Source organism: Pantherophis guttatus, chromosome 11, assembly GCF_059756535.1.
Source record: "Pantherophis guttatus breed Tessera chromosome 11, ASM5975653v1, whole genome shotgun sequence".
NCBI lineage: Eukaryota > Metazoa > Chordata > Lepidosauria > Squamata > Colubridae > Pantherophis > Pantherophis guttatus.
The window spans coordinates 1311329-1326410 of record NC_142073.1 but is presented as its reverse complement, the minus strand read 5'-3'; the positions used below and the strand labels follow the sequence as shown (position 1 = coordinate 1326410).

Sequence of the window (15082 nt, the reverse complement as noted above, 5' to 3'; positions counted from 1 at the left end):
CAACTCCCTAACATCTGGTGGTAGTCACAAGCCTTCCCTGCGGTTGAGAACCACGGGGATTGGCCAAAGACCAGTCTTCCTGCATCCGATCCCTCGGCTGCTCCAAATTCTTCAGTTTTTCTGCCGTCACTGCAATCTGGGGAATTGGGAGCCCTGGGGCAAATGGCTTTGATCTTTTTCAAATGCTGTATTACAGCTGATTGTTACTCATTAACTGTCCTAGAGAGTGGCAGCGTTTTGATGTGTGCCAGGCCTCCTGAGGCTCTGCAGTATGCTCTCTGCAGCCTGCCTTTCCAGTTGGCTGGCGCAGGGTCTCTTGGCTGGCACGCTACGTCAGGCCTGTCTGGCAGGTGGCTGACAGCAGCACAGAAGAGAATTGTGGGCAGGAATAGGGGAGAAGGCAGCGGCAGCTTGGAAATTGGCCGAGCTATGCCCGGAATTGTGGAGCTTGGTCCAACGGCTGAAGAGAGGCTCATGGGGGAGATGGGGAGAGCACTCGGCTGGCAATCAGGTTGCATTCACTGTTGGGTATGTAATGGTTTGCTTTAGAGTTGGACTAAAGGAACAGAAAAATCAAATGCTAGCTCTGGTTTTGCCACCATAATATCTCAGGAGGCTGGGCAACATTTTGGATTTTGTCTCCAAAAAGTGCTTCTGAGGATGAGGATCTACAAGACCACTACACTGGAGAGACTCGAGGCAGCTGATGATTAAAACTCAATAAAAGGTGTCAAATACTGCGATGCTTTGGGGAATTATATACAGCAGGCGGGATGTTCTGCTTTAAGGCCAGGGTCTCCAAACTTGGCAACTTGAATACTTGTGGACTTCAAGTTCCAGAGTTCCCCAGCCAGCTGGGGAATTCTGGGAGTTGAAGTCCACAAGTCTTCAAATTGCCAAGTTTGGAGACTCCTGATTTAAGAGACAGACTTGCCTTATTTACTTGTACAATATTTTTCTAGCTGCCCATCTTCTAACCAACTGTGGGATAGCTCCTGATCAGATTTTATATTCATGCTCCCACCATATTGAAGCCCCTTCAGGAGATCAAATCTAAAGCAATGCTTGGTTCTAGCATCTGTTGCTTCTGGGGCCTGAACGATGCTAAATTAGCCCTAAATTAGCTCTGCAATCCACACAGAGCAATTGTTCAGGTTTAGCTTTGCTGCTCTCTGCAGTGAGTCGGCATCACCTCGGAGGGTCTGACCTTTCTGGGGAAAATAAGACTTTAAATTTGGAGAGCTGTGCTGCATCCGTGGAAGATATGAAGTGCCCCTTGGCCAAACGTCAGAGCACAAGACCCCCCCTCCCTCCCAGACAAAGCAGCAGGAGGGGGCTGCTTAGAATGAGTCATTCTGTTTGCAAGATTGAAGCACGTCAAAGAGATTTCTTTTTATACATTGTTGGCTTGAAGCAATCCACCAATCCAGATTAGAAATGGGGAGGATTCTTTCTTTAGCAAGGTTTTTGGTGTCATGGCGCCATCCTTGCAGGACAGTTAAGGACAAATGAGAATAGCGCTGGGTTAGCATGCAATGAGTTTGAGGGGTACAGACCACAGAGAGTTCAAATCTAGAAACCTCTGGATCGAGAATCAGCCCAGGGCAGAAAGCATTGCTCTTGGCTTACAATTTGAAAGAGCTGTTGCCTATTTAAAACCCTTATTTATTTATTTTTATTTATTAAATTTGTTTGCCATCCATCTCTCTGCAAGGTTATTCTTGAAGGACAAGAGTGTTAGATTTTTTTCATATACTCTACATTTAGCATATGAAGTCTAAGCAATGAACTGGCAGCTCAAAGACAAACTTTTTCAGTGCAGTGGAGGGTCCAGCCAAAGGCAGCTTAGCACAGCCTATGAAATCTGTCTGTCAACAGCAAAGAGCAACTGAGATTCTGTCATGCAGTCTCTAATTCCACCATCCGTGACAGAGTTTCAGGGCTGCAACATCTCTTCCACTGTTATTTTTAAGCTGAAGAAAAGGGGAGCCAAAATGAGCAATGAAAAAAAGAGGCTTCGGTTCTCCCCAGGAACCTCTCTCCTTTTTGTCCACTTTTGTCCACTTGACCAAGCACTCTATCTCTGTCCTCATCCACTGCCAGGGGAGATGCCTCCCTACCTAAACTGGGGTGGGTGGGTCTCTCCTTCAACTCCCCTGCCCTGCAAAGACCCTCAGCTGCCAGGAGACCCTGTTGTGGCCATACAATTCCCCGGAGCCTTACCCGGGACTCAGCAATCTGATCGTGAGGAAAGGGCTTTGGACAGGAGAAATATCAACGGGGAATTCGCCTGGGCTTTGAATCCTTGGAGTCCAACCCCCAGCTGGGGTCCTTGGCTTGGCCTGAAAACTGGAGAGGCTGTAATATCAATCACTCGATTAGATGCGCTTGCAGTTAGCTGTTCCAAAATAAATATGAAAGCACCCTGCTTTCCTGGCAGAGATCTGGGTTGTTTTTCCCTTCTCTCCCCCCCCCCCCCCCGCTTCTTGGGGTCCATGCAGAAAAAGATTTCTCCTGCAGCCCCCACCTCCCCCACCTCTTTTTCCACCAGATCAAAATAGCCAGCTCTTCATAAAAGCCGCTGGGCAGCTTCAAACAGCCCTTGTTCCTTCTATTTATTGATGGTTTCTGGTGTTCAGCCTCCCAAACACCCACTGACATTTATTGTGCACAAACTTGGAGGAGACCATTATGGGCGGAAATAATTCAGCCCATTGCTTGTAGCTCTTGGTTTTTGTCCTGCCTGGATTTCCTCACCTCCTTACCTTCCTATTTTGATGAGAGGAGAGGGAGGAGAGCCCTGGCTGGCTTGTTTTTCAGCCAACAGTTGTAGAAGGTGCTTGGCTGTTCCTATGTTTCTCTTCTGGGTTTCTCTCTCTCTCTCTCTCTCTCCCTCTCTCTCTCTCTCTCTCTCTCTCTCTCTCTCTCTCTCTCCCTCTCTCTCCCTCTCTCTCTCTCTCTCTCTCTCTCACTCACACACACACACACACACACACACACATCCATCTATCATCATCAACAACTTTCTCTTATCATCATACATCTATCATCATAATCATCTGTCTATATCATCTATTATCACCATCTGTCTGTCTATCTATCTATCTATCTATCTATCTATCTATCTATCTATCTATCCTTCCATCCTTCTGAGGTTGGTAAAACGAGGACCCAGATTGTTGGGGACAAATGGCTGACTCTAAACTGCTTAGAGGGGGCTGTAAAGCACAGTGAGGCGGTATACAAGTGTAAGTGCTGTTGCGATTGCTATCTATCACCTGTCTCTATTCTTCAGCAAAGGCTGGCTGCTGTCCATCAACCTGGACCTATTCATTCTAGACAAGCCCACAGATTAAACAAGGCTTCCATTTTGAAAAATCCCAAATCTGAGAATGTCCGGCTCTTGAAACAGGAAACCACAAACATCTACGTGACCTGTGATTGAATTCCTCCTCCGAGGTGGAGCAAATGGGGTGGGAAATGTTTTGCTCCACTTGGATTTTAACCTGCAGCTCCTCCCTCCCCACTGTGGTCATTTCAGCGTCCCCAGCCACTCTCGCTCTCTGCAAACAAGCCAAGCGGCTGATGTGGCTAATTCAGCCCTTGAATGGCCTCTCCAGACTTCGCCCTGCTGGTTTTCCCAGTTGTGGCTTTGCTCTGCTGTGCAAACACCCTTCCAGAAATGGCTTTGGTCCCGGCTGCGTTCCTGTCTGTCCCCCACAAAAACTCTTTAAAAAGCCATTTATGGAATCGCCACTGATGAGATTTAAATGTATGTCCCCCCCCAAGTCCTTGAAATGAAGCCAGCTGCCTCAGATGCTGAGTGGGGGGGTTGCACATGATTCCCCAACAGCTTCAGTCTGTCTTTGGCTCCCCAAAGCCTTTCTTGGTGGTTTGTCTTGCAGATGGCCCTTGTCAGGGTATCTGTCTCATCTGGAGGCTTTCCTCCTGGGCCCGAGAGCTCCAGAATTCCCCACAGCACTGAATTAATCTGCATGATTCACAAGGGATGACTCTGCCACCAGATTTAGCAGCACAGAGAGCAAATGGGGATCTGTGGGCAGCAGCAGGCTCACTCCCTGGCATGAATGCCACGGGTCTTGCAGCCCTCCATGGGGCAATCCGAGCTTGAGGAGGGAGGGAGGGAGGGCATTGCAAGCATCCCACTAGTTAGGGGTCACAGGGCCTGGTTCCAAAGTATGTAATTCCACAGATCTAACTCAGGCTGTGAACCAGGACTGGGGAAGATTCTAAGCCTCCATCCCTAATTATTCAATCCTGGCTCCCCTGTGTTTCGAAAATTTCAGCTCTTTGTGCCAAATGTTTATGAATTCCAAAGCAATCTTGCCAGGGGCTCACCTGCCGTTCTTTTGAAAGCATCTGCATTTATTTTTCCCTTTTCTTTTTTAACTATGGGCCTTGCAGAGAAAAAATAAGTTCTTTATTGCTACCCAGCCAAGCAAATAGAGGTGGGTTGGGTTTTTTTTTTTTTTTTTTGAAAAATAAAAAGAATAACCCAATGCAATAACACCTGGGACCAGAAAATGCAAATTCTTTCTCCCCACCCCCACTCCATTTTGTCTTTCAGGACCATGGACAGTAACCCAGAATTTTGCCTTTTGCAGCCACCAGCCACAAATTTTGTCAAGATCTTCCACTGACTTCCACTTACACCCTCATCACAAAAACCTAACTCTAGTTCTTTTTTCTATGAGCACTGCCTGACTTTGGTCCCTGTTTCCCCCCCCCCCTTAATATGGACTATTTCATTTGCCATCTCACACCATGTTGTTGTTGGGGCTTTTATGCCTTCGAATTAGTGTTGACTCCTGGTGAGACCCTGGATGAATCCCTGAAGTTTTCTGGGCAGGATTTTGCCAGTGGAAGCTCACCGTTGCCTCCTTCCTGCTCAATTCCATCCATGTAGCTTTCTTGGCAGCTTTCTATAAGAGGTTTATGATTGGCTTGTCCTGGAATGTTTACCTGGCATCCCAGTCTGAATGTTCAGGCAGGCTGCCATCCTCGAATTAACCCGGCATGCTGAGAGCACCAATATATTTCCCAAAGTGGTTTTCAACCTCCCATAAAATCAGTTTATAACTCTCTTGGACCTGAATTGCTTCTTTCTCCCTTTCTCTATATCCCCGCTAATGGTTCTGTAAATATATTTGATGCATTGAGGTCCTGAGATTTTTCCACAGTTGCTCTGAAAGGAAGAATAACTTGCAGGAAGCAGTTGTGAGCGAGAGACTTGGGGTCTTCCTGGAATGAAAATTTAATCAAATGGCTAAATCCCATTTCCTCTCTTTGGAGTTTTAGATTGAAAATGCTGCTTGCTTGCTTTTTCTTACCTTAGTTTGAGGAGCAGGCAGGAGCCGGTCTCATCAAGGCTGTTCTGAGGGACTAAAACCTGCCCTTCTATTGTCCTTTGCTTTCCTGTCTTTAAAATGGAAGCAGTGATTTTCTCTACAGGTTCCCTATCAAGGGAGCAGAACAAAGCCTCAGCGCCTGGGCCACTCAGAGGTAGCAGCCCTGAATGCCATTCGCAGGTTTAAGCCCCGGCTATTATTCCTGTAATTTGATCTGCTGGAAAAACAGCCAGGCAAAGGGCACCATCCAGCTTTTATTCTCTGCCTGAAAAGCTTTCGGTTATTGTGAGGCCGATTTTATTTTTCCTCTTAAATACTCCCAGGACCCAATTTAAGCCAGCGAATGGGATGGCAGAGTTGCTGCCGGGTCTCTGAAGATTTCCCATTATTTCTTGTGCAAGCAATGAGTGAGTTTATTCTAAATTCAATTAGAAAAGTCTAATAAGAGAGGCAGCTGGGTGATGAGAAGGGTGACCGATCTCGGGTATGCACAGGGAGAGGCTGCACATGAACCTCCAGGTTTTGCTGAAGGTCAACAGAGCTCTATCTCTTTCCAAAGAAGGCAGACATTAATCAAATCCTGTCACTTTTACCATTTATTACAAGATTTGCAGGGCAGACCCAGCACTGAATAAGAGGGGGGGGTGAAATCACAACAGAGGCAACCTTTCTGACTTCCACATCAGGGGAATACGCAATTTGCTTTCCTTAACTTTGCATCCTCCAGATGGGTCTGTTTTTCACTCCTGTTCTTACTGGGAGTGATGGGCAATGTAGTCCCAGCTGCTGAAAGCTGTCAGATTAGGTTAGGCAGAGTTGTTGGTAGCTCACTGCTGGAGTTCTCCACAGCCCCATTTGGTTATCTGGGTAGGTAGGATCCATAGGTGGATTCAACGCCACTATGAGAGCACCGGTGGAATGCTAATGATTGAACGGACTCTGGGCATGGGTGTCTCTTCACATTGATGCAGAGTCTAGCTCGGGGGTGGGGGGGCAGGCAACTATGGCAACTTTACGACTTGTGGAATTCTGGGAGTTGAAGTCCACCCTTGGTCTAGGTTGAGTCCAGCTATTTTTTTAAAAAAGGAAATTTGGATTTGACTTAACTACAACAAATCTCTTGCCAACGGCCATCACATCTGCTGGTGGAACAGAGTCCTGTTCAATAAGACACATCCTTTTTTCTAAGGCTGGCTGAGGAATTCTGGAAGTTGAAGTCTGCAAGTTGCCAAGTTTGGAGACCCCTGTTTTAAGGAGAACCGTTGGACTCCTCCTTTTGGGGTTTAGCATTTGAAAGCAGTCACCTCCTATGATGGGCACAAATTTAAAAAAGAGAGATGGAGATGCTGAAACAAAATCAATAAAAGAAAGAAAAGTCATACTTCTTGCGCTTCTCAAATCAGGACCTTTGGATCACCAGGAGTGAATTTAGAATGAACAACTAAACGCACCGAAATTGGCCCAGATAACTTAATTTATTGATGGACATTTCCTAATTGAATGGGGCATTAATTTGGAAACAAATAAAATATTCCACTTCACTTTTGATTTATTGATCATGGAGACAGATACAAAGCCCATCCTTCTCTGCAAAGTTGGAGAGCTTATTTCTCTCCCAGTGGGTGCCAGTTTTAAAAGGTTTCCCCAAAATGAATGATGCACAATTTTCCCAAGTAAAAAAGATTGTTCTGAACTCCTTCTGAAGCTGTCCAGAGATTTTCCTAGAGTGTCACAAGACAAGATATTCTTTCATCCCTTAATTCAGAAGAAGCTCCTGCATTGGGTTAGCTACAAAATATGGTTCTATTGAAGTGCTGATCATTTCCTCTCGAAGCTGAGAGGCTGCTTGTTAAAATAATGGTAGGAAAAAATGTGTGCGTCAGACTAATTATGTATCTCATTCATATAACGGGAAGCCCATTTTAATAATATCTCAAAAAGTACGTTTTGCGTCAGAATTCCCAGAAAAGCTTTCTCACAAAGATTCTTTTGCTCACATGGGTGAAATTTTGCAAAAGCTCCCTTTAAAAAAAAACAAATCTTCCCTTTCTTCTTCTTGACTTCCTTTTTGTCACCTCTCTGTGGATTTTTTTCCTGCAATATGGCTTGGCTGCCACTGTGATCCTGACTTCACTCGAAACCAAGTGCGGAATTGGATTATCAGCCTGAGACAGGCAAAACCGTCAACGGCACCCAGAGTTTTTTTCTTCAGAAAAACACACAAGGGGAGTCACTTTGCATGCTTTGTGGGCATGGTACCATAAGCAAGATGGAAGAGCTTTCTACCTTTTCAATTAAGCATATTTGCCGGAGGATGAAAAGCAGCACTCAGCCGGAAAAGGCAGCATTTTCCCTTTGGCGAGGAAGCAAAAATAAGTCGCTTTTCCCCCCCTCTCCAATTATGCCCAGGAGACAGATTTTACCTATCGTGGCTTCTGAAGGAATGAGAGCTCCAGTCTGGTAGCTTAATTCTGTTTTGATTTTGCAGAATTGGAGGTTAGAATTTTATGAAGCGTCAGGGACCTTTTAGACTTTGCTTTACATTAATTTGGAAGGTGATCGTCTCAGAGCACTCAAATCATGCTGACATTTTAATACACTTAGAAATGCAATACGTACATATAACCCCAGCATTCTATTCTGGCTATTCTAACAATTTGTGCTCACAGATCATCTGCTCAAACGAAATGGATGAGGACACAGGGAAGTCCGTCCTTTGACCAACATTTTGATCTTCACCGAAGGAAAGAAGGAAGTGGGGAGGGGCATAGAAGTTGGACTACGGAAACACTCCAGCCATGGAAACTTACCTTTGCTCATTACCAATGCCCAACAGTTGAAGTTAAGTAAAAGGTAATAAAAGGCTTGGTGTATCAGATAAATAGACCATCTTGCACAGCATTCTTGACTCTTGCACTGGGCATCAAAGCACCTCGGTGAAGGGCATGACCAGGGCATGGAGATAAAGACTCCCCCCCCCATCATTCCCTGCTATGAATGCTAAATCTGGAGGCCTTTATCTCTCCTTCTGCCTGGCCTGCTTTGAAAGGCATCCAAGGTCCTGCCCTCCCAACCAGTAGGGGCTGCTCCAGTACGGCTGGAGAAGGCTCCGCTCCAAATTCCTACCTTGTTCTGGAGGAATCCACAGTCTTCTTCCAGAAAAAGGTGCCCCTCCCCCCCATGCTGGTGGACTTTGGAGAGTCACCTGAACTGATGTGGGCTCTCAAAAAGAGAGATCCTGAAGGTTCTTCCCCAGCTTCCCTCTTTTGGCCAAACTCAGGGGATGGTTTGGCCCAATTGTCCCTTAAATTGGGGGGGGGGTTCCTGTTCAAAAAGTCCATAAAATTGAAGCCTGCAAGTTCCTCAAAGGCACCCACTTGTGCTGGGCGAGACAAAGTCAGTTTCTGGTGTGACAAAATAAAAAGGCAGGACCTTGGAGCCTTCAAAGCAAGCTAAATTGCATCTCCTTCTCTTTCTGACTCAGGATTTGTTGATCAGCCTCTGCTCTGGGGGTCCCAGCCAGCCTCCCCACTTTGTGGCTGGCCTGCTGGCTGATGGGGCCGGCCTTCCTGGTGCTGTCATCACCCGAGGCTGTGTAAAAGCTACGCTGCCGCTGAAGTTCCTCCTCCCTATACTTGCAAAGCCTCTTGAAGGCCAGACGGAACTTCTGGGACATGAGGTTGTAGATGATGGGGTTGATGGCGCTGTTGGTGTAGATGCAGATCCTGCAGAAGAGGACAAACCAGCGGTCCAGGTAGGGGTGCTCCACGAAGGAGTTCACCAAAACCAGGGTCCTGTAGGGCATCCAGAGCAGGGCAAAGAGGGCCACCACCACAGCCAACATCTTGGTGACCTGGAGGAAAAAGAAGGAGCTCAGAGGGCTTCAGAGATGAGACACAGCTTTGAAAGGCTAGCCCTGAGGCCAGGGAAGGTGGCATGTCAAGCTTTGAAATTTAAGACCAATGCAATGTGGCCTTTGGTCACAGCACATGGTAACATCTGTCCAGCGATGGCTATTCCCAGAGTGCCAAGAAGACCTGAGTAGAAATTGGCTAATACTTCAGCTTACTCAGTTGTACTCAAGAGGAATGACAGATGATTTATGTTTACATGGACATCTACAAATGGTGAGGGTGAAAGGACCCCCTGCATTAGGGATGAAATCCAGCAGGTTCTGACAGGTTCTGGAGAACCGGTAGCGGAAATTTTGAGCAGTTCGGAGAACCGGCAAATGCCACCTCTGGCTGGCCCCAGAGTGGGGTGGGAATGGAGGTTTTGCAATATCCTTCCCCTGCCACACGCACCAAGCCATGCCCACAGAACCGGTAGTAAAAAAATTTGGATTTCACCACTGCCCTGCACAGAGATGGCCTTCTCAAGTGCTACCTCTTATTGCAGTTGTGCAGTGGTTCTCAACCTTGGCAGCTTTAAGATGTGTGGACTTCAGTTCCCAGAATTCTCCAGCCAGCCAGGCTGATTGGGGAATTCTGGGAGTTGAAGTCCACATGTCTTAAAATTGTCAAGGTTGAGAAACTCTGGCTTACAGGGTGAACATCACAAACCTTCCTGATGTCCCCCCCCCCCCCGCTGCCCCAAATGGACCCTGGAAACTCAACCATGTCTGCCCACCTGTTTCCTGGAAGAGACAGGCACTCTGGTTCCAGCTCTGCGAGGACCAACCTCGGTGCCATTTTTCTCCTGGTTGCTTCGCTCTCGCCAGCATTCCCCTTGGGCAGGGGGTTGGTGCAGGGCATGGCTCTGGAGAAGGACTTTTCCAATGAGGCCATAGAGCACAGTGGTGAGCAGGAGAGGGGTGATGAAAAAGAGGGTGAAGTCAAGCAGGTAGATGGGCAGGTAAAGGTTGCGGGAGACCTTGTAGCCACACTCCAACTGCTGGCTGTTGTTCGCAGCCACGTCCACCAGGAAGAACCAGAGCATGCAGTACATCGAGGTGAGGATCCAGACAAATGCAGTGATGCGCTTGGCTCGAGACACGGTGCACATTGTCTGCGCCTTCATTGGGTGGCAGATGGCAATATATCTGGGAAAGAGAGGAAGGAGAGAGAGGGTTGTAAGAAAGGAGGTGACCTGAAAGGAGGTGAACACAGCAGGAAGAGTCACCTCCGTCTAGCAAGAACCGTTATGTTGGTTTCTTTGTTTCGGTCACTTCCTGCCTTGTGCAGAAAGGGCCATTGAGTGGCAACTCGCAAACGATGCTATCTCTTATGTAGTTCTTTGCACAAACACATTCAGGGAGCATCATTCATAGCTCAGAAGAGAGTTTCTACCTGGCCTTCAGAAGGCCCCTTCTTCAATTTGCACCATTTCCAGATAGAAGGATCATATACAGGTGATGGAAAAGCTCCCAGAGACCCAGGTAAGCTATTGCCAAGCAGAACAGAGGCTTTCTTCAGAGTAGGAAGTCGGGGAGTTGTAGTCAACCTAAGTTGAAGAAGGTTGATCTAAGAGAATGAAGGTCTTAGGAGCCATTGAAGGCCATAACAGAAGGTATTGAGTGACTATTTATCTAGAACAGGGGTTTCAAACTCACGTCATCACGGCAGCGTCATGTGATGTATTGGGACTTTTTTCACCTTCACTAAACGGGTGGGCATGGCCAACACATGACACATCTGGCCCATGGGCCAGGAGTTGGACAGCCCTGATCTAGAAGAATCAACAGATCAATGTAACTGTTGCATAAGTCCATCCTATCCTATGGGTTCCTTGTGTCTGAAGGACAATGAATGTTTTCTCTCCTTCTTCACACACACTCCAGACAATCAGCCTGACAATCTCCTGGTTGGTTAGGTCTACAACTCCCAGACTCCCAGCTTTGAGCCATGCTGGCTGAAATTCTGAGGACCGTCTCATCTGAAGGATGCCGAATAGAGGACAAGATGATTTACTGAAGTCTACCCTTACCTTTCCACAGTGAAAGCTGTGATAGACCAGGAAGATGCATTGATGCCCAGGTACTGAAAGTAGGTAATGCCAAGGCACCCAGCAAATCCATAGATCCATGTTCCTGCCAGACTGTCAGAGATGTTGGGCAGGCCAGCAGCCACCAGAACGATCAGATCAGCCACAGCCAAACTAACCAAGTAGCAGTTGGTCGGAGTCCTCATGTCACGGGTGGTCAGAACTACAGTGACCACCATGGCATTTCCAATAATGCCAATTCCACATATGGCGAGCACCAGGAAGACTGATATGGTCTTGTATTCAAAGATGCTGAATGGGAGACCACCAACCCCCAAGGAGATGTTGGTTGGGGTGTCTACTTTGCTGTTGCTGCAGTTCTCCATGGCCAAAGTTAGAGCAAGACACTGCCTGGGAGGATAAAAAAAAAATGGTTTGATGAAACCTGAATCAAGGGCTCTCCTCTCCCATCAAGACCATTGGAGGTCTCCATTGGCTAAACAGGGAAGTCCTAGGGACCTGTTGAGCAGATGTGAGCACACAAGTACAACGTCCCTTGCATGTACTCATCCACCTAGCCTCAATCACAACTGGTTTCAGAATGCTCTCAAATGTTAGCAACAAATTAAAACAAAAATGGTAAAAAAAATCACCTAAAACAGAGGTGAGAAACATGTAGTTCTCCCAATGATGCTAATCATTCATTCCCAACATTCTTCCCTTCTGACTCTAGGAACATCTGGGGGCCACAGGTCCCAATATCCCTCCTGGCCCCTTTGTCCTTCCAGATCTTCCAGGTTCCCATGAATTTATTTCGGCAGGGAAGGAAAGCTTGCCACTAAGATGCTCACATCCACATTCCTCAGCCTTTTCTTTCTTTTCTTTCTTTCCTTTTCTTTTTTTGCAGTGCATTCAAGCATTTAAAGTAATTGGCTAATGATTGGATTAATCCATTTAAAGTGGGATAATTGACCAATTTGGAAGCATTCAATCATTGACAGCTCTTATTAGACGCCCTCCTTCCTTGCTCTGTGTGTGAGTGTCAAAGAGTGGGTGTGTAAGAGAAATGTGAAGTGGGGGAAGGCTCCTGTCTTAAACCTCATTTTCATGCTATCTTCCAGCATCCCCAAATCAATGTGCAAACCCCTACAAAAGTTTCAGGCAGCTGGAAAACCCAGGGTGGCCTTCCACTGACTGACTGGTCATTTCAAGAAAAGCAGGGAGAACAGCCCCCGCCCCCGCCCCCGGCAATAGTAACTGTATCTTTGGGGTTCCTCTTGGAATATTTTATTCTACCCTGGCATTATTTTTATTTGGTTTAGATTTTATCCTACTGTACCTTCCAGGGATGCTTTGAACTGAACCAAACTGAACTGAACTAAACTGAATTAAATTAAATTGAATTGAACACTTTATTTGGTCAAGTGTGACTAGATACACAAGGAATTTGTCTCCGGTACAGAGGTGCTCAATGTCCATGCAAAGCAACAGAGACAGTAATAATAACAACTGGAGCTCCACTGGAACACCATTGACAAATTCGCCATCGGTCAATTACAAAAGGCAGCTTTACTTGGAACAGCTTCCATCCTGAGATGAGATCTGTAACTCCATCAAATGTCCACATCTGCCTATCCCAGGTCTATGGGAAGGACTCAATATAAGTGCCAAACCCAGACTGAACATCTGGCTGACTGTATGATGAACCATCATCATCATCATCACCACCATTGTCCCAATAAAATAAGGAAGTAAAGAAGATAAGAAGGAGAAATGATAACACTACAGCCACCCTATATGGGTTAATAAGCATAGACATTAGGTTGAGCTGTGGGAATTAGGGGTTCAGCAGAATGATGTCATGGGGGGAGGCCAGAGACCGTCCCTGTGTCTAGTCTGGGTGAGGTTTTGGAAGGCATCAGCACTGCCGGAATCAAGGAAGAGCGATCATGTCCCTCGTTTCACATTTGAGGGCTTTCCAGTCATAAATCCAGCTGTTGTTTGCAGGAGCAGATGGAAGCGCAGGCAGCGACTGCCAAACCTTTTAGCCCCATGAAGCCTATTTGGCAATCCTGCCCCAAAGCTCTGCTCTCCCTAAAGCTCCTTTTCTCCCCCCCCCCTTTTTTTTTTTTTCCTTTTCTTCCTGAAGGGAGGGGGAGAGCAGAACAACCTAGTTTTCTGGAGCCTTTAAAGTCGTGACTACACTTCCCATCCCTCACCTTCCCTACCACGGAGGGCTCTCCAAGTTAAGGACGATGGCCACGGTGCTCTGTGATGTTTAGCGGGCAACTGATGGAGCAAGTCGGGTTAACGAAGAGGGCCTGCAAAATGGCTGGGCTGGGTTGAAAATAAAAATAAGTGAAACTTTCTTCAGCCAGCAGCCTTGCTGAGGAGGCAGCCAATCGTCCGGGGTCTGAAAGGGGAGCTTCCGAAGGGGAAAGGGTCCCCACAAGGGTTCCAAGTGGCCAAGGCTCACCATTTTCCCCAAGCTATTCTGCCCAACAGATGCCCTGCTTTGGGATCTGGTAGATCCCTTGAAATCTCTTTGCCTCCCCTCCTCAACAAGGACCAAGAATTTCCCCCCTGCCACCTTTTTGACCCTGATCCAACTCAGGAATCTGCTGGGTGTTGAGAAAAGTGGGTCATGGACTTTGTAGTCTTTTGAGGCAGGCAGATAAGATGATAAACGCACACTCTCCGCAAAGCGATGCCTTCATATCCCCCTTTTGCAGTCACACACACAACACAACACACAACACACACACACCTACCTCCTGCCACCAGCAAACTTTTTCTGCAGAACTCGCCTTTCTCATGCATCCTCTTCTGAGCCTTCTGAACCATTCAGAGAAGACAAGGATGACTTCCCCTTCGCCCCCCACTTTGGGGGAGAAGCAGCAGCGCCCAGAAAGCTCCCTCTTAACAGCAGCTGCCTCCGGCTCCTCTGTGCCGCTGGTTCTGCTCAGGGATGCAGGGGGCTGCCCATCAGCTGATCCAGCCCCCTCCACAGGCACTAACCTGTAAGCGGAGAGACCCTCTCACTGCCTGCAAAAACCAACACACACACACACAAACTTGCGGAGAGGCGCAATCAGACAGCGGGCAGCAAATCAAAGCAATGCCAGCGTTTTGCTGCTGGGTTTGTATGCCTACATTGCCTGATTAGACAGAAGATGTTTTAGGGGGTGTCATAAGGGAGAAATGCCTGGATTTTGATCCATCCTGACATGCAGAATTTTCTCTGGGCTGATGAATTTTGCAAGCTGATAAAAAGGGGCCCCATTTCCTTCCGTGGTGAAATTTGTGGGATTCAGCATCATCCTTAGGGAGTCCCCCACCCCCACCTTCCTCCCCAGGATATAAAAATATGCAAACTGGAACCAAGAGCAGAGAATGCCAGCAGGGTACACTCCTTTGATTAAGCCATGATGTGGTTTGCAGTCTGCTTGGCTTGGTTTAGTAACACTGATTCTGCATCCTGGGGCTTATTTGGTTTAGGTTTAGCATGTCTGAATGCAGCCATCCTGGCCTTTTAATAGAATAGAATTCTTTATTGGCCAAATGTGATTGGACACACAAGGAATTTGTCTTGGTGCATACGCTCTCAGTGTACATAAAAGAAAAGATACATTCATCAAGAATCATAAGGTACAACACTTAATGATAGTCATGGGGAAACATTGGGACAGAATGTATCTGCCCTCAGTGTGGAAGGGATTGCCACTGTCGAATTGGCCTTTTTAGTCACATTAGATGCTATTTTAGGACCTCTTTCCAGAGCACGATACCAT

At 47.0% G+C, this 15082-nt stretch overlaps 1 protein-coding gene across 1 annotated transcript; it reads right to left on the bottom strand.

Moving 5' to 3' along the window:
- Positions 1–6013: 6013 nt before the first annotated feature.
- On the bottom strand, positions 6014–14385 carry LOC117671011 (thyrotropin-releasing hormone receptor-like). The gene is made up of 4 exons (XM_034426605.3): positions 14063–14385; positions 11295–11702; positions 9999–10410; positions 6014–9222 (listed from the first exon to the last, which is right to left on the bottom strand). Exons 2-4 carry the CDS (start codon positions 11675–11677, stop codon positions 8812–8814), a joined length of 1206 nt encoding a protein of 401 aa, XP_034282496.1. The 5' UTR covers positions 11678–11702; positions 14063–14385; the 3' UTR covers positions 6014–8811.
- Between the last annotated feature and the right edge of the window lie 697 nt (positions 14386–15082).

Bases quoted from the DNA above. Each gene is read 5' to 3' on its own strand.
- LOC117671011 (XM_034426605.3), bottom strand. From the start codon at position 11,677: ATGGAGAACTGCAGCAACAGCAAAGTAGACACCCCAACCAACATCTCC. The intron at 10,411-11,294 runs GTAAGGGTAGAC...TCTCTTTCCCAG, and splicing joins ACAGCTTTCACTGTGGAAAG to ATATATTGCCATCTGCCACC. The intron at 9,223-9,998 runs GTGGGCAGACAT...TTTTTCCTCCAG, and splicing joins CTGTCTCTTCCAGGAAACAG to GTCACCAAGATGTTGGCTGT.